Source organism: Dysidea avara, chromosome 12 (genome assembly GCF_963678975.1).
Source record: "Dysidea avara chromosome 12, odDysAvar1.4, whole genome shotgun sequence".
NCBI classification, from domain to species: domain Eukaryota; kingdom Metazoa; phylum Porifera; class Demospongiae; order Dictyoceratida; family Dysideidae; genus Dysidea; species Dysidea avara.
Window position 1 is genome coordinate 4,319,830 of NC_089283.1, and position 27,537 is coordinate 4,347,366.

The following is a 27,537-nucleotide window of genomic DNA, read 5'->3' on the forward strand; positions in this document are numbered from 1 at the left end:
GTGCCAACTGATGTTTGTAACGGAGCAGTACCGAGGGTAATCTGCTATGGATGGATTCGTACTAATTTTCATGGTAAGTTGCACTAAATAACATATAAATTGTTGTAACATTAAGTTTCAAGTATCAAAAAGTCCACTACTAGCTTCTCACTTCAATTACTAATATTTGGTGAGGCAGCTGCCTCACCTGCCTACATGGTAGGTACACCCCTGGCTACTATACTTGCTGCTTACTACTGATGCTGCTCCTTGCATTCGCTGATGTTGTTAGTTACTTACTGTTGCTTGTTCGCTCTCGCTTGTTGCTTATACTTTTTTGCTGCTACTTGCTCCTCGCTGCTTGCTGTTGCATATATACTGCTGCTAGGTAGCAGCAATTGACAACAGGCTATGTTGCAGCAAGCATCAACAATAGTGGCAAGCAGCAGCATCAGTTTTCTATAAATTAGCTAATTTGATCAATCGAATGGCTACCAACAGACCTTTGGTGTTTCCACACGATAAAGCCTAAACAAAGACCAAAGTCAAAGTAGGCATGGATGGATACAAAAATAAATATAATTAACACTTTTAATTAAAACAATTAACATGGACGCCAGAGGGGGTGATTTATTTTTTCTATACAAAATTCTTAATGACTATAGCTACTTCAGTTCTGACTTTACTATTATTATTATTATTACTAGGACCACGTCACATACATACACCAACGTGACAGCCCCCTGGTGAGGCTATTAGGTGGTGAAGGCATGATCCCCAAATCAACTCAATATGTCACAGTAGTGACAGATACAACACAATAGTGGCATCGTAACTAAAGGCTACCAGTAGCTAAGTACCAGTACATCATTGGTGTGGTAATGGCACAGTGATGTGTACACAGTATATGCATACACAACCTACAGGAGATGCACAATACTGTAGGAGTATAAGTAATGCTAAGCGATAGTAAAATTTTACTATCACGATAGTTATTGATTAAATATCGCGATAGTGAATACTATCTCGATAGTTTATGAAACACTTTGCTCTTAACAAAGTCTTAGTTGTATAGCTATGATTTGCAGTCATATAGAAAGATATTTTGCATGCACAGGACATTTGTTAATTAACTTCGTGGGCGGCCGATGAATATGGACTTTTGGTAAAGCTTTTACAGGCCACTCCTTTGTAAGAAAGCTGGTAATACGAACTGTAAAACAGTATAGAAGGGTTGTTAATACCATTTTAATGCAGATCTGAGCTTATCATAACTATCACGATAGTGATATCCCACTATCGCGATAACAGTAGTGATTTACTATCGCGATATATCACACTATCAATACTATTGCTCAGCCCTAAGTATAAGCCAAGTAAACCAGGTAAAGGAAGACAGCCAAGCCAGCCAGAGCCTAGTAAGCTACGTAAAGGAAAAATGTACAATAATACAAGAAAACATTTAAAACATACCATGCTCTTTATAATACAGTAGTACAAACAGACAACCAAACCAACCAGAGCCTAGCAAGCCAGAAAAAATATATAAAATAAAAGACATAATATGTACATTACAATACAAACAAACATACCTGTCCTTGTGCAGCTGGCATGTCAAACCTATTCAGGTGTCCTGCAGCCATAGATACACACGGAGTACATCCACTGGCAGCTGGCATGGCAACTTGAGACTTAGTGTGCCAGCTGGCAACACTTTCAAACACAATTGAACAGCAATTCGCTTGTCTAAATAGCCATTTGAATCTGCTTGATTGGTAGTGGGTATATCATGTGCTGTTTTAATCGGTATTAAATAGAATTGTCGTATGTTTCTATCACCTCCACGGAAACATTCACCCATTATACGATTATCTCTTCATACAACATGGATTCTATTCCCGGTGAGTGCGAAGCTTTAGGCCTTGTAGTTTTCTCAAACATTATTTATTATTTATTAATTATTATTTATTCATTCATTATTAATGACGTAATTTTAACCGCATTTTGTATTATTCTTAGTACTTGGTTGTATAATTAGTAATAATCAGCAAAGCTCTGTAAGGGTAACACAACTCAGGTGTCCTACAGACCTTCAACACTTGTGCTGAAAGTATTAATAAATAAACTAGTTTCCATTTGGTTCTACTTGGGGTACTTAGAGATAATGAGTTACTCTCTAGAATTCCTATGGATCAAGACACACGATAGTGTGTCGTGCGGCCCAAGAAGCCGGCGCGCCACACCGTGAGTATATTAACAGGAAGAAAGAAAATGCAATTTTCACACCTATGTAGCTCTGTGATTCCTTATCCGATTGGAACCAAATTTGCTAGAGACGTGCCGCCCAGTTAGGGGAGTATACATACCAAATTTGAAGAAAATCGCTCCAGCCATTTCCGAGATACGAGTGAACAAAATTTCGTTTTAATTTCTTCATATTTTTCTTCTTCACCTTCTTCATTTCGCACACTTCGCAAAATTCACCATAAAACACGAATGCGTGCTTGGATTGGGCTGAAATTTGGCACACTTAAAGGGCTCATTAAGGCGGATCTCCGTACCAACTTTAGTAGAAATCCGATGAACATTCACGGAATTATGACCAATTATTTGCGTAAAATAAGGTCGAAGGTCTGTCACGCCTACAGGGTAAATACCTTGGAAGAATCAGTTGAAAATTGATATGTAGATGGAGCAACCATCGTAGGAGTGCCTTTTTGTGGTTTGAAAGGAATCGGGATAAAGACCATGGAGATATGACACAAAACCCAACCTGTGTCAAAATTACGCGATCGATTTTTATGAATAAAAAAACTATTAGTTTTCGTGTCTACCAGGCAAACCGCTTAGAGCAACAAGCTGAAAATCAGTATGTAGCTGGAATAATCATCATAGAAAGTTATTGCAGTAGTACAGAAGAATCGGAATACAAATCACTGAGTTATGATTCGAAAGGCAACTACGTGCAGCAAATGCGAGATCGAGTTACTCTAATAGAACAGTCACCCTAATAAAGCATTCAGCTGCATGTATAGTTTACTCAGTTATATTACATTGCAAGTTATTCTGTAGGGAATTCAGCTACAAACTAGTCACCCTGTAGTCAGATCAGCTAGAAGAAGGTACCTAATAGAGAGTTCAGCTACAAAGAAGCCATCATGTAGAGAGTTCAGCTCAAATAAATCACCCTGTAGAGAATTCAGCTACAAACAAATTGCCCTGTAGAGAGATCAGCTAGAAGAAGTTACCTTGTAGAGAGTTCAGTTACAAAGAAACAATCATGCAAAGAGTTTAGCTGCAAACAAATCACCCAGTAGAAAGTTCCGCTATGAACAGATCACACTGTAGAGAGTTCAGTTAGAAACAAGTCATCCTGTAGATAGATCAGCTAGAAGAAGTCACTTTGTAGAGAGTTCAGCTACAAAGAAACCACCATGTAAGAGAGTTCAGCTGCAAACAAATCACCTGTAGAGAGTTCAGCTAGGAACAAGTCACCCTGTACAGAGATCAGCTAGAAACAAGTCATCCTGTAGAGTTCAGCTAGAAGAACTTACATTGTAGAGAGTTCAGTTACAAAGAAACTACCATGTAGACAGTTCAGCTGCAAACAAATCACCCTGTAGAGGGTTCAGCTACAAACAAGTCACCCTGTAGAGAGTTCAGCTAGAAGAAGTTACATTGTAGAGAGATCAGCTAGAAACAAGTCACCCTGTAGAGAGTTCAGCTAGAAGAAGTTACATTGTAGAGAGTTCAGCTACAAAGAAACTACCATGTACAGAGTTCAGCAGCAAACAAATTTCCCTGTAGAGAATTCAGCTACAGACAAATCACCTTGTAGAAAGATCAGCTAGAAGAAGTTACCTTGTAGAGAGTTCAGCTACAAACAAATCACCCTGTAGAGAGTTCAGCTAGAAACAAGTTACCCTGTAGAGAGATCAGCTAGAAAAAGTTACATTGTAGAGAGTTCAGCTACAAAGAAACTACCATGTACAGAGTTCAACTGCAAACAAATTGCCCTGTAGAGAATTCAGCTACAAACCAATCACCCTGTAGAAAGATCAGCTAGAAGAAGTTACCTTTTAGAGAGTTCAGCTACAAACAAATCACCCTGTAGAGAGTTCAGCTAGAAACAAGTCACCCTATAAAGAGTTCAGCTAGAAGAAGTTACACTGTAGAGTTCAGCTACAAAGAAACTACCATGTAGAGAGTTCAGCAGCAAACAAATTGCCCTGTAGAGAATTCAGCTACAGACAAATCAACTTGTAGAAAGATCAGCTAGAAGAAGTTACCTTGTAGAGAGTTTAGCAACAAACAAATCACCCTGTAGAGGGTTCAGCTACAAACAAGTCACCCTGTAGAGAGTTCAGCTAGAAGAAGTTACATTGTAGAGAGTTCAGCTACAAAGAAACTACCATGCAGAGAGTTCAGCTGCAAACAAATTTCCCTGTAGAGACAAACAAATCACCCTGTAGAAAGATCAGCTAGAAGAAGTTACCTTGTAGAGAGTTCAGCTACAAACAAATCACCCTGTAGAGAGTTCAGCTAGAAACAAGTCACCCTGTAGAGAGATCAGCTAGGAACAAGTCACCCGTAGAGAGTTCAGCTAGAAGAAGTTACATTGTAGAGAGTTCAGCTACAAAGAAACTACCATGTAGAGAGTTCAGCTGCAAACAAATTGCCCTGTAGAGAATTCAGCTACAAACAAATCACCTTGTAGAAAGATCAGCTAGAAGAAGTTACCTTGTAGAGAGTTCAGCTACAAACAAATCACCCTGTAGAGAGTTCAGCTAGAAACAAGTCACCCTGTAGAGAGATCAGCTAGAAACAAGCCACCCGTAGAGAATTCAGCTAGAAGAAGTTACATTGTAGCAGTTTAGCTGCAAACAAATCGCCCTGTAGAGAATTCAGCTACAAACAATTCACCCTGTAGAAAGATCAGCTAGAAGAAGTCACCTTGTAGAGAGTTCAGCTACAAACAAATCACCCTGTAGAGAGTTCAGCTACAAACAAGTCATCCGGTAGAGAGATCAGCTAGAAGGATCACCTTGCAGAGAGGTTAGCTACAAAGAAATCACCCTGCTTCATCTTTTCTTCTTCCTGTAGTAAAGAAAAAATGACAGGTTAAAAAGCCCTAAAGCCGGCCATAGGCCGGCTTTATGGCCGGCTTTGGGGTATACAAATACAAAAAGAAGTGAAATCTAATCCAAAACAGCCAAACTGTAAAAAAAGAGTGCGGCCCTGAGAAAGGCTATGGTGAAAAAAGATGTGAAATCCAAGGTGGCGGCCAAGAAATGGCTGTGATGGTAGGTTAATGGTAAAAATTTTAGTAACAACAATTCAGGTGAATTTGGTGCCGCTTGGTCTTGGCACAAAATTCACCTGAATTGTCGTTATTAAAATTTTTACCATTAACTTGGCACCAAATTCACCTGAATTGTTGTTATTAAAATTTTTACCATTAACCTACCATCACAGCCATTTCTTGGCCGCCACCTTGGATTTCACATCTTTTTTCACCATAGCCTTTCTCAGGGTCGCACTCTTTTTTTACAGCTTGGCTGTTTTGGATTAGATATATTACATGAAAATAACAAGGAGAAAACATCCAGACCACCTGGTAGACTCCTGTAAACGTTTGAGCGTAAATCGGATGGCTGCAGGTTCAAGTCTACCTAGGTCCAGTCATGGATTTTTTTCTCCTTTCTCCAACTTTTCAAACACACCTTAAGTAGCTAAAGTCTTTGAGCAGGCTGTAGGACCAGGCGCCCTACAGACCCTCAGCACCTGTGCTGTAAAGCATTAATAAATCAAATAAATAAATACACGCTAATGTACAAATACGTACAATTATAAATTTAATAGTAAAGTAGATAGGGATTCTTTTTTTTTCCAATATATATAACAAGTAAATGAAAAAAAAACAAGAAACAACAATTCAAAGTACATGTGACCCTCAGATATTGCAAGGTCAAGTGCTCCAATAGTCACTGGGCTGCCACAATGAGACCTGGCTCCACGCAAGCAGATTACAGCTGATCTCAGTACTGAAAGAAAACTGGTGGAGCATCTAATCAAGGACACAACACTGCTATAACTGTGGTCTCTCCTGGCAGCAAGCAGAGATGTCAACCACTTGTAAGCAGTGGGGATTCTTTAAAATTGTTCAAGAGTCAAGCCAGTAATCTTGCTAATAGGGAAATTGTTCCATTGAACGATAGTTCTTGGGAAAAAGGAATAACGATATAATTACGTCAGTGGATACTAGATAGTAGCGATACTTAAGAGGGTGTTGAGATCAAGTACTAGAGTATGATTGGCAGAGTAGGTAATTTAACGGGACTTTGAAGTGATTTGTTACTATTTTATAAAGTAAAAGAAGGCAAGAATGTTTTCTTTGATCTTGAAAGGAAGGCCATTTCAAGTTCATTTACATCTGTGATATACTGTCTTGATCATTTCTTCTCCAAGATTTATTTAACACAGATCTTGCAGTACGGTGTTGAATCATTTTCAGTGGGTGGATAGCATTCTGATGGTGGGGGTCCCAAATAGCTGATCATGAACAGTATTCTATAGTAAGTAAAATCAGTTGTTTGCAGCTATGTTCCTTAGTATTCTTGAGCAGCCTCGTAGATTACGTTGCAGAAACTCTAGTAGCTAGTTGGTTGGCTTTGTGACACAATTGATTGATGTGTGGATGCCACGATAATTTGTTAGTATCAGTATCCCAAGATATCTGTGTTCTGTAACAATATTTAGTGGGTTGCCATTAATTGTGTAGACAAAAAACCCTTTTGTGAAGAGCAGCAAGAGCTGTACTGATTTGCATTATACTACATTTTGAAACATTAAACATTATTTTCCATCTGTCTGCCTACTCTGTTAAGGTGTTCAAGTCTTGTTGTAATATTACATGATCTTCGTGAGAATGAATAGTTATAGATAAGACAGTCATCAGCAAACAGTCTAATTTGGCTTTAAATATTTGCAACCATGTGATTAATATAAACTAAAAACAGAGCCAGGCCCAAGACAGAGCCTTGGGGCACACCTGACATTACATTACAAAGGGAGGACAATGAGCCATTCACTATTACTCGTTGCATTCGGTCAAATAAAATGCTTAAACATTTCCCTTGGGTCCCAATTTGTGTAATAGTCTGGGGTGTGATACTTTGTCAAAGGCTCTTGGAGTTTCTGATCTACTGCTTTGGCAAAGTCATCAATAGTAATAAGCAATTGAGACTCACAAAAATGATTAGATCGAAGACCAAACTGATTTTCAGCAAGGATATTGTCTGCTTCCAAATGGTGTTTCATTTGAATGCATACTAGTTTATACACCTACTGCCAAAGCCTTTAAAGTACTTAATTTCCTAAGGCGAAACTTATATAGATGTTCTATAGAGACAAAAGCAAGAACATACTTATCACTAGTACGTCCAATATTAGAATACGCCTCTACAGTCTGGGACCCTTACACAAACAAAGACTCCGACCAAACTGAGAGAGTGCAAAGATCTGCAACCCGTTGGGTTTGTGCAAACTATGACTGGAGAACTAGTGTTTCATCACTGTTAGAGGCATTGATGTGGCCAACACTTAAATATCGAAGGAAAATAGCAAGTCTAGTTACCTTTTACAAATCTATCTAATACCTCTGAAGATTCCATCTTACTACAACATCACTTCAAGACCAACAAGAAGTTACCATGAGATGCACTACATCTTATTCCCTTCATTCACTGACTCTTACAGATTTAGTTTTTTCCCCAATACAATCCGTGATTGGAACGATCTCCCCATCCGGATCATTGAATCAAATTCCCTTGAATCATTTGTAGCAAACTTGAACCAATACATGTAACTTAAGTCTCCTCAAATGTGTATGTATGCATGTATGTATGCACCTATTGTTTGTGTGTAATTCTTCTTTGGGCTGGTCCCCTGGACAAATCAGCAAATGCTGCCTGTCCAGTAATAAATTCAAATAGTACACAGAAAAATTTGAAATTTTCAACTAGAGTAGGGACCATAGCACATTGATAAAAAGTACTGAAACAAGCTGGAGTAGTGCACGATATTAAATCACAGTAAAACAATAAGAAGTGTTATATCCCTACTGTGCATTTCCATTATGGTATCTTGGAGCACAGTAGGGATTATTATTATTATTATTAATTATCTGCAGTGTTGGGCAAGTTAATTTTTTAAAAGTAACTAGTTACATATTTCTTGCAACTGAACTATTTACATATTACCCATAAAATAAAGTAACTATAATAATATTACATAGTATATTACTTTGTGTCCATAGCCTTAAGCTGTCATGTGTGAAACTACCACCTTATCACGTGACATCATTGCGTTGTTGGACAATGTGCAAGTAAGAAGGTGGTGAATAAGCTTCATTCAGTAGGCTTCATTACTTTGTTGTGGCTATTGTTATTATTATTGTTAATTACTGTGTAGAACTCACAAAAAGAGTATAAACACACTACAGATAATCATACATAAAATCAGTTTGTTGGGAAGAGGTATAAGGATAAATCATCTTTAAATTGGTTTAAATCATCCAGTTCAACTAATGAATCAGGTAGAGAATTCCACAAATTGATAGCAGAGGGTAGGAAAGAATTTAAATATGTATCAGTTCTAGCAAAAGGGGTAACAAAACGCTGGTTGTGTCCACGGGTATAGGTATTGAAAGGGGTATAAGTGTAAATGAAATGTCAACAAGACCAAGTAGCTAATATTTTGTAAAACATTAACAATGGCTAGGTGTTACTCAGTGGATTACTAACGAGATTATAGTAACTTTGTTACTTGTAGTAATAATATTACAGGGTTTGCAGCTCTCAGATGAGAGATGGAGAAAGATGCTAGGCACAAGGCGCTGGTGGAAGCAGCAGGAGGTGAAGTTTTACCCTTAGTAGTGGATATAACTTTGGTATTTGGACACCTTCAATTGTAGAGATTCTTCGCTCAATTGCTCCGTGGATTTCCACTGTGAGGAATGGGTTGTCCACAGGCAAGGCTTTTCGCCACCTTGTTGAACGGCTGAGTGTTCAATTATACCGTTATAATGCCAAAATGATTTTACGTTTTTGGGCACTCCACCCCCACTCTGAGGATGATTGGTTGCAGGGTTGTTCAGTGGAGGAGGATGGGGATTTGCCCCAAGATGTTGTTGAGGGAGATGACAGTCAGCCCTGTGCCAATGTGGGTGAACAAAGTTGGACAAAAGTATCATATGGCCTCTGCAGGGACAACACAGTGTCTGATAATAACTTTCCTGTCACCAATAGGTTTTCATCACTCTCTGTTGAATATGCTTCATTGGACCCCGAAGATGCGGTTCCTCAAGGCGTTGGTATTGAAGATTCACACATTCAGTTCACTTTTGCATCATCTCAAGGAGCTGGTACGACTGAGAACATTGGGCCTTGAGTTGCTTGAGGAGGCCATTGCTGCTGTTGTAGAGCAGAAGACTTCACATTTGGTAACTTCGGCACCCCCAGATACTGTGAACTTTCCTTTAGTTGTTGCTGATGGAATTGCTTCTGAAACTCTGTGTAATGGCAACCACATGATTTGAGGCACTCTAGTTATCAAGCTCACTACCCGTTAGAATTGTCCCTTTATCATCCGCCCACAGTTATTAGTAGTAGACCTTTAGCACTTTCCGGACTAGATCTGTCTGTTGACAAACTGACTTCTGACTTTAATGCTACACACTATCCCAATGATTATCATCCATTCATCTCTTCATTTAATCCACTAGTACCTACCAGTTCCCACTTTTCCCCCTTTACCCTGTATCCTTCCCCACTATGCCCAGTGTCTCCCTTCCAACTGGACTGTATAATTAGTATAATCATTGTTTTAGCTCACATGTGTATGTTGTAATTAATTATCCATTAGCTACGATAATATTACATAATATTCAATTCGCTACAGTAACTATATTACTTAGGTAACGTGTTACATTTGTAAGTAAAGTAACTTGAGTTATATTACTGGTTTTTATAGCGTATTTCATATTATTACTTAGTTACCTCAAAAGTAATAATAATAATATGTAATGCATTACTCCCAACACTGTTTATCTGATTTGTCAAAAGAGACAGGGTTACACCAAAAGGCAGAGCCTGTACAAGCCTACAAGGGTGTTATAACACTTCTTATTGTTTTACTGTGATTTAATATCGTGCACTATTTATCGATGTGCTATGTAGTCTAGTTGAAAATTCCAAATTTTTCTGTGTACTTGTTATTTATTAGATTTTAGATTTACTTTTGTATAATGTTAATGCATTGATCGGGTATACAAGCTTTGTATTTAATCATAATCATAATTAAAATAAGTTTAAAACTCGTGACTGAGATCGAAAAGTTCAACTGTCAGCGACGTTCATCATCGATGGATGGCCTGTATGGAGAGGTGGCACATTTCCCGGGACATAGATAGTATAATCTCCGTATATAGTCTACTGCTGATTGCACGAATCTTTAAAAATTTCGTGACGCATGCGTGCGTGCGCACACAAGATTTTGTTTCACAGAACACGTTGCTGATGTCGGGGACTAAGATTCCCAACGTAAGCAACTTGTTCCGTGAAACAAAACATTTTAATTTTTGTGTGCGCATACACGAATGCGTCACGCAATTTTAAAGATTCGTGCAATCAGCAGTACTGCGGTTCTAAGAGACCTTGCGCGACAACAAAACAAGCAAAAATCACATGCACATGATTTCGTCCAATCAAATCAATTCATTTTTGAAGTTCAAACAATAATTATCGCGGATTGCACATCCGTGGTCACCAGTGTCTATGGTGTCACGTGAAAATGGGCCAATGAGAACAAAATTTGTATAGAAGTCCTCACATTTGATTGGCTATTTGGTCAAATCCCAAAAAAATTTATAACAACGGATGCGCAATCCACGATACCGCATGTGACGCCTTGTTGTCGTGCAAGGTCTCTTAGAACCGCTGTACCCGGAGAAGAAAATGCGCACGCGTTCGCATCACGTGATCTTATTATTGTGAACTTTTGATATCAATCTGGTATCTAAACTATTGTCCAAATTAGTACACCCGCTTTTGAAGAAATTCCAATTAATTCCCGACATCAGTATATTTCCCTGTGACATCAATAGTTAGTTACTTTGTGACCAGGTACCAGCCGTCAAAAAATAACAACGACGTAGTAACACAACAATGCTATCTCCACCAGTGATTTGACAGTGTTTTCCGGCAGTGGAGGGCAAGCACCGGCCGTGGACGCACGGTAAGTAGCTAGTACACAGCACGCAGTAGCACTAGTAGTATAACTAATGTGTGTTTTGCTTGCAAGAAACGGTGCCAGTGGCTGCTTGTCGGTGTGGTGGCTACCTGAGGTCAGGTATGACCGTGACTATGACCCAAGAGATGGAACCAAGTTGGTCGGGCGCGCGAGACTATTACTAAAATCTATGGCACAATACTTACTGAGTCATTTCTTACGTTTTCTCACCAAGAAAGATCTACCAGGAACCAGCTTTTCATAATTTAATAGCTACGTGTCATACACAGGCCAGTAGCTATTCACTGGTTATAGTAGCTACTTGGTAAGGACTCAAGGCCGGAGGAGACGGTCCAGTTGGTCAGGCCTGAGCCAGACCAATAATCTGGAGTTGAACCAACTAGCTGACCAGCTCGAACTACATTACTCTCATGCAATCTTTGGATGATCACATCAACATGTAGCTACATACATTTTACAGATGTTATTGAAAATGCATGACACGAGTAGTTACCTAGTTTCTCAGCCTAGCTAAAGCAAAGAACTACACGTATAGTACCTCCAATTACCTTACAGTACAGCATAGCATTCGTATCGTTTTGTACAGAAATGATTGTGGGTTCTACGTACAGTATCACATGTGCTGACAGTTGGCATTTATCACGTGTAAGTTTATTTGATTCTAAACCAGCACACTTATATCACAATTTAATCTTCATAAAATATCATTAGCATTCCTTGGCTTGTCTCTCTTGACTTCTTTTACTGGGCGAAGGGCTGGCAGTGACAAACCAGATGACTCATTCCGCAGCAAGAAGCTGTACACTCATACATTACATGGTGGCCAACTGGATAAGAGTTGAGAAGAAATCACTCCTCTTCAACTACCCACTCATCCTGTCGAGATACCGAGCAAACTCTCAGTCTCACCCACATCGTGCCATTTTCGAATACCGATTGGTCTTGTGACTGTCCACCAGTATATTTACGTGATGATCCGTTCACTTCATACAAACCAGTATAGTAGTATACTGTATTTTTGTAGCTGTGTAGCTTTTTATTGTAGCTGTGTGAATTCACTGTATAGTAACTATATCCTAGCTAAAGGGGGCCATGCTGACATGGGTTCCCTGTGAAATTTGGGGGGAAAGTTGCAAGTTGCTAGCTAGTTTTACTTTAAAATTTAGCATCAATTTTAAATTTTAAGGCATTTTCAAACCTTTAAATTGCAAAAATTCTGCAGCTCCTGGGGGTTGCACCCCCAGACTACCCTTGAACTTCTAATTGCAAGCTATAACTAAATGAACCATACAACAAATTTCATGCTGTGTCCCCTGTATGTCAGGTCTACAATTATACAGGTACATAGTATACTCGGAAAGTCTGAAGAACAACAGATAGGCTTGTGCATATTTATATAGCTAACTAGCAGTGAAATTTCACTAAAATTGCATATCTGAGTGTCTAATTTTCAAACATTTCTGTGGGGGCATGCCCCCAGACCCCCCTAAAATGCTCGTGCTTCGCACTTCGCAAAGCTGTGCAACAGCTCCCCTCTCATTGGCATGTATATAGTAGCAATTTCAATATTATAGTCAATGGCCTGACCAACTCAATTTTCCCTCCTCCGGCCCTGAAGGTACATGTATAATATATTAAACAGCATGACCATGTTGCTATAGTTGTACCGGGAGTTCACAATATAGAAACTACCTGATATGAAGTCTTGACATATTATTAGGTACGTATTTGCACATAACTTACAGACATTTTCTGAAAAATCCAAAACAAACGTGTATTTATGGAAAGCCATTACATTTGGACTTAAGTCATGTAATAGCTGTGATGTTTTATGGAACCTAGGTCAGTATGGATGTTTAAACATGGGATGTTCTAGCTATTAGCATCTCGAAAACCACCTGTGCGAATCAGTTACTGAACGAATATGTTGTAAATCAGAGACAATTATATATTTTTAAAACCCCGGTGAAAATGTAAGGCAAACTAAAGCTTTACCTGACATTGATACACTGCTACTTTGCACAATTTGGTGAATACATCAATAGATTTACTTAACATTAGTATGTATAATGGTACTATCATTATTGTGTTTGCTATTTACTTATGCACTATTAAAGAACTATACAGCCTTGGACTACTTCCTTGCATTTTGATTTGATATTTTGTCAGGCAGGTTCCATTGTGATCGGCCATGCATGATATTTGCCTGACAAATAGCCTATGCCAGGCAGTAATAATTGACCCTGCATTATATGCCCATATTGTATGTGGAATATTGTGGCTAAAGCTTCTTAACTGTGGCTGGTGGGGTGAATTTCACATTAAACTTCTTGGCAATTGAAGCATCCTTAGTCACTGACTTTTTTCAAAGAATGGCACTGGATAATCTTTGTTTACCATACTGGCAAACATTCATCCTTCGCTATTTCTTCTAACAACCATTGCTGAAGTCAAAAATTCATACATCCGGAAGTCTGAAGTGCATCTATTATTTTCACACAACTTCTAATATTTCTCGTGGATTGTCAGGGCTATTACACGACGTAAGGTCAGACATAACGTTGTACGTGTTATCGGATTCTTCTGAAAACCTTTATAGCCTATATCACTTGCCTTGAATGTTAAGGACAAGGATGGTTCATAGCCAGACACCAAACTATAACTATGTGACTTGAGTATTGATGATCAAGTTACTCCAATAGAGCGGCCATAAGTAGAACAGTTGTTGCTTAACTGACTATTGTTCCTACTGCCTTTTGACTCTGTTCTGAATTATTGGACATGATTCATCATATCAGCATGGTTTACCAAGACTGCAAATTCTTATGTAAACATAGCGCTTAATGAGTTGCTCTAATTGTTGCAGCCATACCAGCCAGCAATAAGCTTAAACCTTGCATGTGTCTGACATTCAGGATGAGTGATATAATGTGTTATAACATAGTCACCTTACTGTAGCTGCTGTTAGGGCTGAACAATATTGAAACAAGCAAACAGCTGATACACCTTAACATCACGGTATTACTACACAAAATAACCATTTGCCTCAATGAAACTACTAAAAATACCCATGGTGATTTGGCAAGCCTCAAGTACAAATTATCACTTACATAATTTCGGTGGCCAGCTGTCTACAATCTATGTTTTCACAGGTATGGTTACCATCAGATGAAACATGCCCACAGGGAGGTGATAATGTCTAGATGGCATTACAGTCTTTTAAAAAGAAGGTGGTATCAAAACTAGCTAGCATGACTTAAAATTAATATGGTTTACTAAAAGTGCTAGTATATTTCCCAGCCCTAGCTGCTGTATTAGAGTACAGCCAGCAACACTGTGGTCATGACAGTTGACTGTTATATTAGAGTATTGTCATTTTCCATGTATGCATCCTCCCAAGTCCATCTTTTCCACCTGTAAAATCAAGCCTAAGTGACCTGAAATATTTCTGATGTGATAATCTAAAATAATTTTGTATGGTGTTACTAAATAGCTAATTGGGATTGTAACAGTTTGGATTTTCTCACCAAAATATTGACCAGAGTAACCAATCTCAATTAACCTTATGGTTTCTTGAGATGGTGAGAACAAGCATGTCTTCAAAGTAACCAAAATGCTTTTTGATGAATTTCTATAATATATTTTACTGAATGACAGACCAATCAACCAACTAACTGAAGATAAGTTCAAACAAACAAACTCATCAATACTGGCACAAATGCTATGGCTTGTTTTCTCATGCTTGTACATTGCTGACTCAGCATGTGCTGTTTGGTGTACCACAGGAAGTATAATACATACTTCATGATTGCCTTGGACTTAGTGAAGGCTTCATGATGGTCACTGGACGAAACAAAGTCATTTTTAGCGCTCAACAGTGGTCTTAGCAGTGCTAACAGAGTTGCTATAGTGTGGTAGATAACTGGAAGCCACAAAGGTGACTGTAGACTGAAAGAATTCATATTTATCCAAATTTAGGTTGACGTTCTTCTCAACACATCCATGTTGCACATGAGCAACGTGGTCTGAGATAGTGCTGTCATAACTGACTGTCATCAACTATGTTACAGAAACCTTGCAAACCAGCAAAGGCTTCTGCCATTCTGTTCTGAAATGGATGATATGCCATATGGTGCCCAGAGATAATTGTAATGGCCAAAAGGGGTTGTTAAGAGTTGACTTGACTCAACTAGTGGGAATTGGTGATGCATCTAGTACTGTGAATATTTTTGCATCTGTTGCTGGTATATTGGCCACAGCTTGAACAGGTGTGCATGATTGAAACCATTCACTTAGCACGTACTTGTTAAGATGTGACAGCCTGACTGGTCTATGCACATTCTGATGTGGTCACTGTTTTCTTAGGAGTGACAATTGGGGCTAACTGTGGTGACTGGGGCAATAATATTTTGTGACAACAATAAATCTAAATCATCTTTCAGCTTGTCTCAGTAGGCAAATGGAATTGAGCATCGTATCTTAAGGGCATTGCATTATGCGTAAGGCTGATATGAATATGAAATTGTTCTCCTTCCATGGTTCTGATCTGGTTGTCAAAGCTAGATGGGAACTCTGTGATCAGTATGCTCCACCTTTTCAAACATACTTTCTGTGACAACTTTAAACAGGCTGTAGGACCAGGTGTCCTACAGACCTTCAGTACTTGTGCTGTAAAGCTTTAATAAATTTTTAAATAATGATTGTAATGGACTGGATTGTGGGACAAAAGAGTATCCCATTTGCAGTGTAAGAGACGACATCAGAGAGGATCAGGTTATGAACATGATCATTAAGAATAGTCAGCTGTGGTGTGCCAGCAGCTGATTTATTTGCTCCTGAGTCTGGTAGAATGTCTGTGGAGCAGGAGCCATTCAGTGCAGTGAAATGGGTCGTTAGTGACCATCTGTTTAATGGTGGACAACTGGGATGGTGGACTCTCACAACCTGCATTCCCCATTAACTGAATTGGTCTGGCTGATGAAGGCAGGTGTGGATAAGGCTGTTGCTGGGCTTGCTTAGCGTGACATACACATGCATAGTGGCTGAACTTATGACAGTAGTGGCATGTTGTAGAATATGCTGGGCAGCAACTGCAATCTCCTTGGTGTGGCTTGTCTCTGCATCCAGGATGTTGGGATGAGTGGATGTCTTCTTGTGATATAGTCCTTGTTTTCGTAAGGTGAGAACAGTATCAGGCTGTGGTAGAGTGACCTCAGAGTGTTGTTTTTTTCACAGCTTCTTCAGCTCTGCATGTGGTAGTAGCAGTGTCTAGAGTAAGGTTTTGTTGCTGGAGTAGGTGGTCAACTGTATCACCATCTAGGATTCCTTCAATTATTTGGTCTCTGATATTCTTTGTTGTGCATGCAGGTGAGCAAAAATTACATATCTCAACAAGTTCCTACAGAGCCACCAGGTAATTATCGAAGGTTTCACCATGTTGTTGTACCCGTTTGCAGAAATTATGATGCTCAGCAGATTTATTTATGTGGCCGTCTACATAATGTTTAATGGCAGTGATAATGGTGTTTACATCTGCACACTACTCTGCATGTGGTTAGCCCTAGGTTTCCAATGATAGTGTTTTGCTTGAGAAGCATAGTGTTAATATCTGTACTTGTGTTGCAGCTGATTCTTCCATGCCTCAAAGTTGGCGCTTCTATCCACTTGGAGATCAAGCTTCAGGAGATCACTGAGTCTGAAAGTATAAGGCATCTGGAGTGCTATGGGAAAATATGAGTTTAATATAACAAGTTCACCAGTATGTCAACCAGTAAGTTAGAATTAGACCGAGAACTTGTGTAATCAGGCAGTAACTGCTTGCAGCACCATGCATGAATGACATGATGCATCTCATTAAATCATGTGAACATACGTACAAGAATAAATATGTTTGTGAATGTGTGTCAATGGGTACCTGGTGTTTACTGGGGAGGCAAAAGCTCAACTGTCCTTGTCTCGCGTAGCGGTGCTGAGGTTGTTGTGGAAGTTTGGGTTCTCTTGCATGAGACCTGGACAGTCCTCCTGCTGGTTACTAGCCCTACCCCAAGAGGATTTGTCTGCACAAGTGTCAAGTGCCTGTGTGGTGTACAGACATCCCAGTGCTAGTTCACTAGGTGGCAATAGCTGTGGTTCACACAGCTGCCATAGGCTTTGCTTTTACTTTGTGTGTGCATGTAGAATTGCTATTGTTAGTGTTCTAGTTCCAGAGTTCCTATTATGCTATGAAAATATTAACAATCAAGTACCTGGATAAATTTGTTAGTCTCCTGAACCAGACCCTATTTCTAGGGATTGTGAGTGCCCCCCTCCCATACCACTTTTATTCTGTAAAATCCACAGCTTTGTCATTATGCTAACCAAGGTAAAGGAGGTTTTCTGTGAAACAAGGCACTGAATACGTACACTTTTCAACTTTATCGAGACTCACAGTAGTGAGGCGCGCGGCCAAGAAACTACGAAGCGCACGCCCAATTAAAAGACACGGCCACTACTGTGAGTTATTTACGTGTAGGGTTGGTTTTGCAATATTAGCCCTGGATTATGCAACATCTCTCAATGGATTTGTATTGGGTTACGTAAATAAAAAAATCTTTAGTCGTAGTTTTCTTGCGACCTTGCTAAAATAAAATATATAGCCGTATTTAGACATATTTCAGATTATTTCTCTACCTTGTATTACACGTATCGTCACATTATACCAGTCATCTTACCCGTGTTTGTACTGGTCATCTAGGCCTGACATTATCTAATTCTGGTTGGCCCTACGCGTATTTTCTCCATTCAAACCTGTAATCGCTACAATAACTTTTAAAGACACGATGTGGACACAAGCCCTAATGTCTGACAAACAAGTTGTGAAAGCGTGCAGACCCGTAAGTTCCCTAGGGAAGGCATTTTGAGCAGAAATCTTTTAGAGTCCATTTAGTGCCACGCCCCATGCGAGCGTTTATAATCGGCAGATGTCTTATAAACAAGGTGTGAAAGCGTGAAGAACGTACAGACACTAGGGAAGGTGTATAAATCGTTATTCAATACTCCATTTAGTGCCATGCACCACTTATGATACAAGAAATATTTTGAAAGTTGTGTGGAATGACCAAAACTCATGTACAGTCACGAACCACATTCCAGAAAAAACTTTGTTGCCCTACATTACGTACATAATGAAAGCCACAACACAAGCTCCACCTTATACTGATGGTGCTTTGTGGACGTGTGAACTGCCGTGACAGCTACTAATAAGGCAATTCTAATTGTGGATAAGATGGCTGCAGAATTCATGAAAATTTCTTGCAGTAGAGTAAACATGTAACAGTGCTATTACAACACATAACAAAAATTTAATAAACATCAGTTTAACACCAAGTGATTATTTCTTAGATGTCTTCATGATGACACAAGATTAAGTGAGCCCTGTAAAAGAACAAGCAGGCACTGAATTAAACATTAAATAAATTATATTCAAGGCTATAAGTGAATGTGGTGTACCAGAGGTAACGTAAATGTGTTTTGGTGCCTAAGTATGTAAACATGAACACAAGGAGACCTGTCAAACAACAAGTGGCCACCAAACAGAATGTACAACATGTTAAATATATTTCTTAGCTATACAACAGGAAATTCAGGATTGCAATTGTTGCAATTCTCATTTTAAGGTAAGCGAATACCTGATGTATATTGTTTAACCCATTTTACAACCAATACCTGATCTTAAGTAACATTAAGTTACAGTAGTGCATAAAAGTACAACTTATAAAGCAATTGCTGTGAGCTTGTGCACATACCTTAAGTCAAAACTGCTAATCAGACGACTGGCCAATTATCACTAGGGCTGGGCTTGTGGTCACCACAAAACACAACTTGCTTGATATTCTGACAACACAAGAGACCAGTCCTGTAAAACAACAAGCAAGCATTTTTGTGTGGTCAAACATGACTTACCATGACTACATCCAACTGCTAGTACGTGAACTGCTATGACCAGATGGCACCTGCAAAACCAACGGTGTCATTAATACGTACAATATACCAAAAAATCTGGGTACTAGGAAAACATTAATACTATACGCACAACATGTAAACGTCACAATATTGAGCACTACAAAAAGAAAGCACAATATAATTCCTCGAGTTCTGTATGTAAACTGATCTGAAATTCACAATACTAATAAGGGTCCTACCTGGTCCAGAGTTAAGTATCACAACCACATCCACTGTTGGTGGGTGAATCACTATGACTAGATTGCCTGTAAAAACAGATAGGTGAGCATTAAATGCAATACACTTAAATTTGTCACTTTTTACACAAAATAAACATTTGGGGATTTTATTCGTTTAAACAGTTGACATTGTTACACAGAGACCTGAATAGGCAAGCATATCAAGAAGTTTGCAGACATTTGCTATATTTTTGTTCATGGCAAAAATGCCAGCTGGAACAGGCATGTTCAATACATTTCAATTAAAAAAATATTAAAAATTAAATTAATTATCGTGTACCACCTATCTCGAGTCTGTTTAGTAACTTTCTGAATTTGATACATGTAGAGAAACTCTCTGTGAGTACAATGATGCCAAAAGAAGTCCAATTCACGGAAATTTTGGCTCGTCAAAATGGCCTAAACTGACTGGGTATAGCAAATTTCCCCATGCATTTTGTATGGAGTGTTTTGGAGTCATGCAATAAAAGGCATAATAACCCACGACATGTGATAGATACCTCAGATTTGAACCAGATTTGAAAATAGCAGTGAATAGTGATTAAGATGAGCTATAGCAGAAGGAAATCAGAGGAAATTTAAGCTTGTCATTTTAAGGTTGAAAATCACTTACTTTTTCTATGGCAAATTGAATGCCGGATATATGGAAAGGAACGCTCTGATCTATTTCGATGTCTTGACAGCCATTGTTAACCTTCACTACATACAATGAAACAAAAGCAACAATAATGTAGCTAATTGTGCTTGCTTCTTTATCTTATAAAAATAGCTATGCCTACCAGAATAATGTAACTTGTAACTGTTCTATCATACATGACTGTTGTATTAGAGAACTTAGAGTACATACACACATAAGTTTACAATACATCATTTTAATAAATAAAAGGAAAAAAGTATTCACACTCAAACTGTAGGCAGAGAGGCAAACTCTGCCCAATCCTGTGTTGATGGAATCACTGCCATTACAGATGCAGCATTGCCACATTGAATATCAATAGCAACAAGTATATTAGAGTGACTGTTGTATTAGAGTATATCTCAAGTCAGCCAAGGGGTGTGCAGCTAGCTAGACCAATAAACAGTGAGGTGATCTTGATTATTGCTAGCTCAGTAAATAGCTAGATTGTTAAGAGGTCAGGTCTCCATACTCTTTCACTATTAATCCACATAGATCTTCATTTGGTGGGTGTGGTTGCAAACCTATCGCGAACCGGATCCCATTCGTGAAGTTGCAGATATCTAGCAAGGTACCTCTTATAGTAATGCTGGGAGTGAAACACTTCTGAAATCCAGCTCTGAAATAATTTTGTGGCATTTAAGTATGCTGCTGAAAGAAAGCATTGATACAGAAAATTAATGCCTCAATGTGGTTTCGTTGGATGAAGAAGAAGACAAGCAGCCTGATTGAAGATAAAAGAAAAGACAAGGCACAGAGGGCTTACACTCATCGGAACCCCAAAAGGTACATCCCACTGGTGAGTGCTTTATTGTGGCATAAAATGGTGACCATGCGCTGCTTCATTTGGCCTCTAGCCTTGCGACTGTGGTCAGTGAGGCAGTGAGGTAGGCAGTCAGTGAGACTAAAATTTGAGTTGTTGGCAATTTTTTAAAAAATTCTATATCCGGCCACCTGTAAGTGTTTTGTTGTATTTAATGCTGTATTATGTAGTATATGGACTAGTACTATTCCGTAAAGGTAATTTTCATTGCGTAAAATGTCTCTAGGATGATTTTTGAAGGCAGAAATTTGGGTGGTGTGCAAAATTTTCAAGGGAATCCCTACTTAAATGGTATGGTAATTGTACCATTTGATATGTCGCATGAAACTCTTGACAATGAGATATAAATGCAAAAAGAAATAAGCCCCACAGACATATATACCCTTTTGGATGAAAAATACAGAAAATTTTTGACTTCACACCAGCCATTTGTGTATATTATCACAAATGGCTGGTGTGAATTCAATCAAATTTGTTATGTGGCCTATACCCTACCTACTGTAACACAAAATTGTGTGCTTTGAAGCAGATCCCATGAAGCATGCATGCTTGTAAATCACATTCTTTTTTCTTTCTGTCAATATACACACAGTGTGATGCTCTGGCTTTACGACCCATGTATCTTGATGCTGTAGCTATCATGTACTTTTTGGCCAACATTTAATACCTCCATCAATCATGATCAAAGTTTCAATGAACTTTGTAACACTGTTGTTTCTTTACAGCACAATTTGCCAAGGTATTGTCATGTCCGGACTTTTGAATAATTTGTTTGGTAGTGGCTCACAAAATTACAAGAGCCTGCAGAGTTTTCTTTGATCAAAGACATCACCATCACAAAATCTGAAATAGATCGAGGCTCATATGGAGTAATATATAAAGCTATCTATAGTGGAAAGGAGTGTGTGGCTAAAGAAATTCACTCCATTTTAATAGAAACTGGTATTAAGTCAAATGTGGTGGTACAATCTTTTATCAGAGAGGTCAACATTCTTAGCACACTAAGACACCCTAGCATAGTGCATTTTCTTGGGGTACACTTCAGGGAAAAATCGCATGTTCCAATTCTCATCATGGAGAAGATGTGGTTAAGATTAGGTACACTATTAGAGAGATCATCCATCCCACTTAACTTCAAGGTCAATATTCTCAAAGATGTGGCTTGTGGTTTAATGTATTTACACAGTCATGATCCACCAATACTTCACCATGACCTATCTACTGGTAATATTTTACTAAACAAGAATCTAGATGCTAAAATTGCTGATCTTGGATTGGCTAAAGCTCAAGTGACTGTTAAAAAACAACACCTGTCAACTGTTCCGGGAACTTAGCATTCATGCCTCCTAAAGCACGTAAACATAATCCAAAATACACTGAAAAATTAGATCTATTTTCCTTGGGTTGTGTCATAGTACATACAGTGACACAAGAGTTTCCTGAACCAACTGATGAGCATGCTGCAGCACCAACAGGCAAGAACCAATTTGTGAAATTCCTGAATCTAAAAGGAGAGATAAATACATACAAAGTATGAGGGAAAAATGTCCTTACCTAACCTGCCTTGCTACTGATTGCTTGAAGGATAATCCTGTGGATAGACCAAATGCTGATATGGTTTTCTCACAGATTAATGATTGGTGGCATCAACCAAAAATGAGAGAAAATTGCTCAGAATCACTTCTCCAGCATTCTGAATTAGACAAAGTTTCTCTTTTTGCATCACTTGATACTCAAGCAACTAAAGCTGAGGGATTAGTGTCAGCTGTGAAGCAATATCAAACACAAGTGTATGAGCTTACCACCACCACCACCTCATCAAAAGAGCAGCAAATTTCTAATTTAGTACAAAACAATGCTGACCAACTAATCAGTTTACAAAGTCAAGAATCAGAAATTGATCAGTTAAAATCTCAGTGTAAAAAGTTGTCCCTGCAATCTAGTAGTGAAATTGTTATGAATCTGAGCTCCATGTTGAGACAGGAGCAAGAAGATATGAAGGAGAAACAGAAAGAGATAAAAAACTTAAAGATGGAACTGAACAACTCAGAGCATACCTATGCTATGCTGAAAAAGAAGAGTGAAGAAAAGGAACAATATCTACAGCAAGAAAACAGTCAGCTGAAATTACGTTTGAAGAAGAAAGAAACAGAACTCATCCAGAACATTGAGGTGATATCTAAAGAAAAAGAATCTATTGCCCACGAGAAGGAAGAACTACATCTTCAATTGCAACGTTATAATGTAGATCTACAAAACAGACAGAAGGAGGTAGAAGAATTAAAGGCTGAGCTTGTGAAAGCTAACATGACACTAGAAAGTGACAAGCAGTCTGCTTACAAGAAATCTATGGAACAATCAAGTAGCAACGAGTTGAACAGAAACCAGGATATTGTGCAAGATAAACAGAGAGAATTTCTGGATCAGATACAGAACATGTCTGCAAGTGTGCAAAAAATGCAAAAAGAAAATGAAGAGCTCAAGTACAAGTTGAAGCAAGGAGAAGAAATGTACCAGAAACTTACAGAAGAAACAGAGCAAAATATTAAAGAAAAATTAAAAGCCAAGGCTGAAAGTGCAACTTCAGTGGATGTGGATGTAAGAGCATTAGAAGCAGAGAAACATAGATTAGATCAAGAAAATGAACAGCTCAAGCAACAAGTATTACAAGCCAATGAATCCAGTAACTACCATCTATTTAACAAGCTCAATAAAAATGTTAAGGAAATACAGGTTGCTAATGAGAGATGTGTCCATAGAGAAAAGCAGATCCACCAATGTATTGCAACTATAGAAAAACAGAAGAAAGAAATTTCTGAATTATCTGTTGTAAAATCCACTACAAGGCAACAACTGGATGAGAAGTCTGTACGTATATCTTCATTGCTGTCTCAGCTGAATACTTGTCAACAAAAGCTTGATGTCAAGGATACACAGCTTGGTAAAATACAATCAGAAAATGTAACTCTACAAAAGTTACTGGATAATGTATCAAAATTACACACTGACTCACAAAGAGAACTTAAAGACCACAAAGCAGCACACAGAGAAGCGAAAATCTCAAAGGAAGTATACACAGATGGTAATGAACGACTACAGGTAGATCTACAAAAATGCCAGGATATGATTGAAAAGAAAGAAAAAGAAGTGACTTTGCTAAATGAAACTCTTCAGAAATGTCATGAAGTCATCTTGCAGCATCAAGAGAAGACAAAAGATTTAGAAAAACAAAACAAGAGACTATCTTTATCACATAGCAAATCTAGTCGCCAACTGGAAAGTAAATTAAAGGACAAATCTAAATACATTGAATCACTAGAGAGGACAGTTTCTAGCGGCCATTCTAGACACTATTGTTACAGCCTCCACTGGTCGGCATATTTGTCACTGCCTGCTAGAAGGATTAAACCGAGTGCTGCTGTTGTCAAGGATAAGGTGTTTGTGACAGGAGGATACCAAGAGGTTTACCCCCAAGGTGAAAATTTGGATTCTTGCTTGAAGCCCTTGGAGAGGGGTAATGAGGTGTTCTGTTTCTACACAACAAAGTGTAGGTGTGATTCCATAGCTAGTCCAGTAGTGTTGGGAGGTGTAGCCAGTGTGAATGGTCAGTGTGTACTGGTCAGTGGAACTGAAGGGAACACTCTGACTGGGAATGTGTATGTGTTGTGTGAGGAAGGATCAGATGAGCAATGGAAGAAGTTCAGTGAACCTGTCCCAACTCCTCGGATACTTCCATGTGTGTGTTGTTATGGTGAGAGGTGGATGATTGTGTGTGGAGGATATGCCTGTAAAGAAGGATCCAATTTGTTAGAAGCTGTGAATGTAGTGGAGATTCTTGACACAACTAAAGGAGAATGGTATACATTGCCAGAAACTGGTAGCCCTAATTTATCTGCAGTTTTGGATTGTGGTATAGTCGGAGATGATATGTACATCATTGGAGATGATAAAGTTTTGAGAAGTAGTTGCAAAAAGTTGGTGTCTGTTGTGACTATGAAACCAGATGATATAGTTTGGAGTGAAGTACAAGTAGTAGCTGCAGAAGTGGATAAAGATCTCCATCCATTTAGTGTAGTAGAAGTAGCCGGGAAGCCAATGATCACTGCTAGTTTTAGTGATAGTGAAGATGACATGACTTGTGTCCTACTGAAGGACACAACAGACACATGGAGGAAGATGAGTGAAGCTGTAGAGTGTCAACATTGTTCAGCTGTGGTAGTGACTCCCACACTAGAACTGCTCCTGATTGGAGGATCAAGAAATATTCAACTAGCTGAGGGAACTGACATTTGCCAGAATGGAACCCTAGTTCCAACTCTGAATGAATGGGGTAAGTGTTGATATTACTTTTGGAAATTACGCGTACTGTATACCTCACTTGTAGATAAAAAAGATGAGAAAACAGCCAGCAAAAGCAGTACTTCAGGTAACCCACATGCAGGTGCCTTACATATACTCAATATAGCTATTACATACAGGAAATAAAGCAGTTGAGGTTCCAGTTGTTACAACCCAACCTCCTGCTATCTCCTTCACTGGACCCATCCACACTAAACAGTTTGATCACAAAGGAGGAACATTTCAGTCTCCAGTCCACAAAGTATCAATAGTGATTCCTCCTAATGCTGTTGATGATGGTGAGAAGGTTACAGTTCACATGGGAGCCACAACAAGTGGACCATTTGATCTACCTGAAGATTGTAAGCTAAGAAGTGCAGTAGTGTGGCTGGGTAGTGAGAGTAACATGGTGCTGAAGAAAAGCATAGCAGTGGTAGTACCTCATTCAGCAGTGTTCACTAGTCCCCAACATCACTCCATGATGAGGTTCCTAACATGTGAGGATTGTGAAGGTCCCAGGTACAAACTACAAACTGGTCAAAACAAGTTTGAAATAGCTTCAGGGTATGGGTTGATCAGATTACAAAAGCTAGCCATGGTGGCTATTGTATCACAGTCAGAACCTGTTGTGGCATTTATAGAAAATGCAGACCGCAAATCTGTTGATGTCCCTGTGTGTTACATAGCAAAGTTATTTTGGCCACTAAAGTCTCTACCAGTTTCCTTCAGAGCTGATGTGTTTTGTGTTCAGAACATTCCATCAGAGTTGCACAAAGTATGTCTATAGTTAGTTAGTTTGTTCACTGGTGATTGAATTATATTTACCTTAGGTGGACACACTGTACAGAAAGTCTTACTACAAAGTGAATGGAACACATCCAGAAGTGGTGGGGACAAAAGTGATGATGTACGATAGCAAGTTGAAATGTGTGCTTCCATGTATTGGCTCTAATGAGCGTGAGTGTTTTACTGGTTGGGATGTGAGCCCTCTGAGTGACATCACTGAGGTTTGTGACTGGCATATAACCCATTGTATAGTGACTAATCTGTACTCTAGGAAGAGGAGAATGTAGGACATAGTAGAATCAATTCTGTTATGTTCTCTTTCAAGTTCAATTGCTCTCATCCCGGTGCCTTTTTGTCTTGTTGCTTTGAGTTACAAGGAGCAAGTAGAGAAGGAGTTCAGAGTAAGCTGGAAATGTAAGAAATATAACTAGTGCGTACTATTATTAGTCAAGTATGATAATAAAAAATGTTATTGACTTTTATTTGCTGCATATAATTATGTAGTGTTCCTAAATGTCTCAAATCAAGATTTGCTAAGCTTGGCGGTACATTTCCTCCCATACTACTACAGTCTGGTGTGAATAAAGGTAACCACAATATTGTATGGAGATGATGTTCATGTTGTGTATCTGATAGATACAGAGAATAAGGCAGGATCACATGTTCAAGGTACATATATACATTTGTGACTCCGAATATTACTATTATGTTGTTCTCGCCTTTTCTTTTCAGAAAAGTTGAAAGACAAACCATAATAATCAGTTAGGTATAGTTTAGTACTGACATGCATTTTTTTCCACACAAGTATAATTGTTGCTTTACTATATGTTGTAGTTTCCCTTTAAGTAAATTGTTAAACACATAGCTATAGCCGTATGCAAAAAAGTATGTGATACTTTGTCGATAATGATACAAAATAAACAAATAAGGTATTCCGGATTATACAATAGGAAATGTAACTATGGAGGTATAGTTAATGCTACACAGTATTATAATGAAAGGCCATTAGCATCAAATAACAGTTGTAAAACTGCACAATATCCAGTTGTCGAATTCACAGAAGCTCATAATAACTACAAGGTAGGCTAAATGGTGCTTCTATCAATTATTACATTACTAAATGTTGGGAGCTGATGGCCAATGGATAATATCAGCACAATAATAATTGCTCTGTATAGTTCAGGGATCGTGATAAGTTAATTCTCTGCTTCCCGTCCTCCTCTCAGACATGTATTTATTTGTTCTATGTGTAAAAATCATACAAGATTATAACACAGAGATATATAACAATTACTTGTTAGAAAACTAAACTAAAGAGGGAGAATTAGCTATGTAGGGGGAGAGGGCTCCAAGTAAAGCTCAAATACAAAGGGGAAGTATAATTATGAATCTATGTTTGTATCCAG

General features: G+C 38.6%; 1 protein-coding gene and 1 long non-coding RNA gene across 2 annotated transcripts; one reads left to right on the plus strand and one right to left on the minus strand.

The window, feature by feature from the left end:
- Window positions 1-27,065, plus strand: LOC136240156 (uncharacterized). The gene is made up of 9 exons (XM_066031050.1): window positions 1-73; window positions 21,733-25,337; window positions 25,392-25,433; window positions 25,486-26,120; window positions 26,176-26,352; window positions 26,403-26,545; window positions 26,636-26,718; window positions 26,768-26,800; window positions 26,864-27,065. The coding sequence occupies exons 2-9, from the start codon at window positions 22,541-22,543 to the stop codon at window positions 26,884-26,886; spliced, it is 3,933 nt and encodes a 1,310-aa protein (XP_065887122.1). The 5' UTR covers window positions 1-73; window positions 21,733-22,540; the 3' UTR covers window positions 26,887-27,065.
- Window positions 18,550-19,983, minus strand: LOC136240185 (uncharacterized). The gene is made up of 4 exons (XR_010693716.1): window positions 19,470-19,983; window positions 19,231-19,280; window positions 19,074-19,183; window positions 18,550-18,702 (listed from the first exon to the last, which is right to left on the minus strand). It is a non-coding gene; the product is annotated as an uncharacterized lncRNA (long non-coding RNA).
- Window positions 27,066-27,537: the final 472 nt, after the last annotated feature.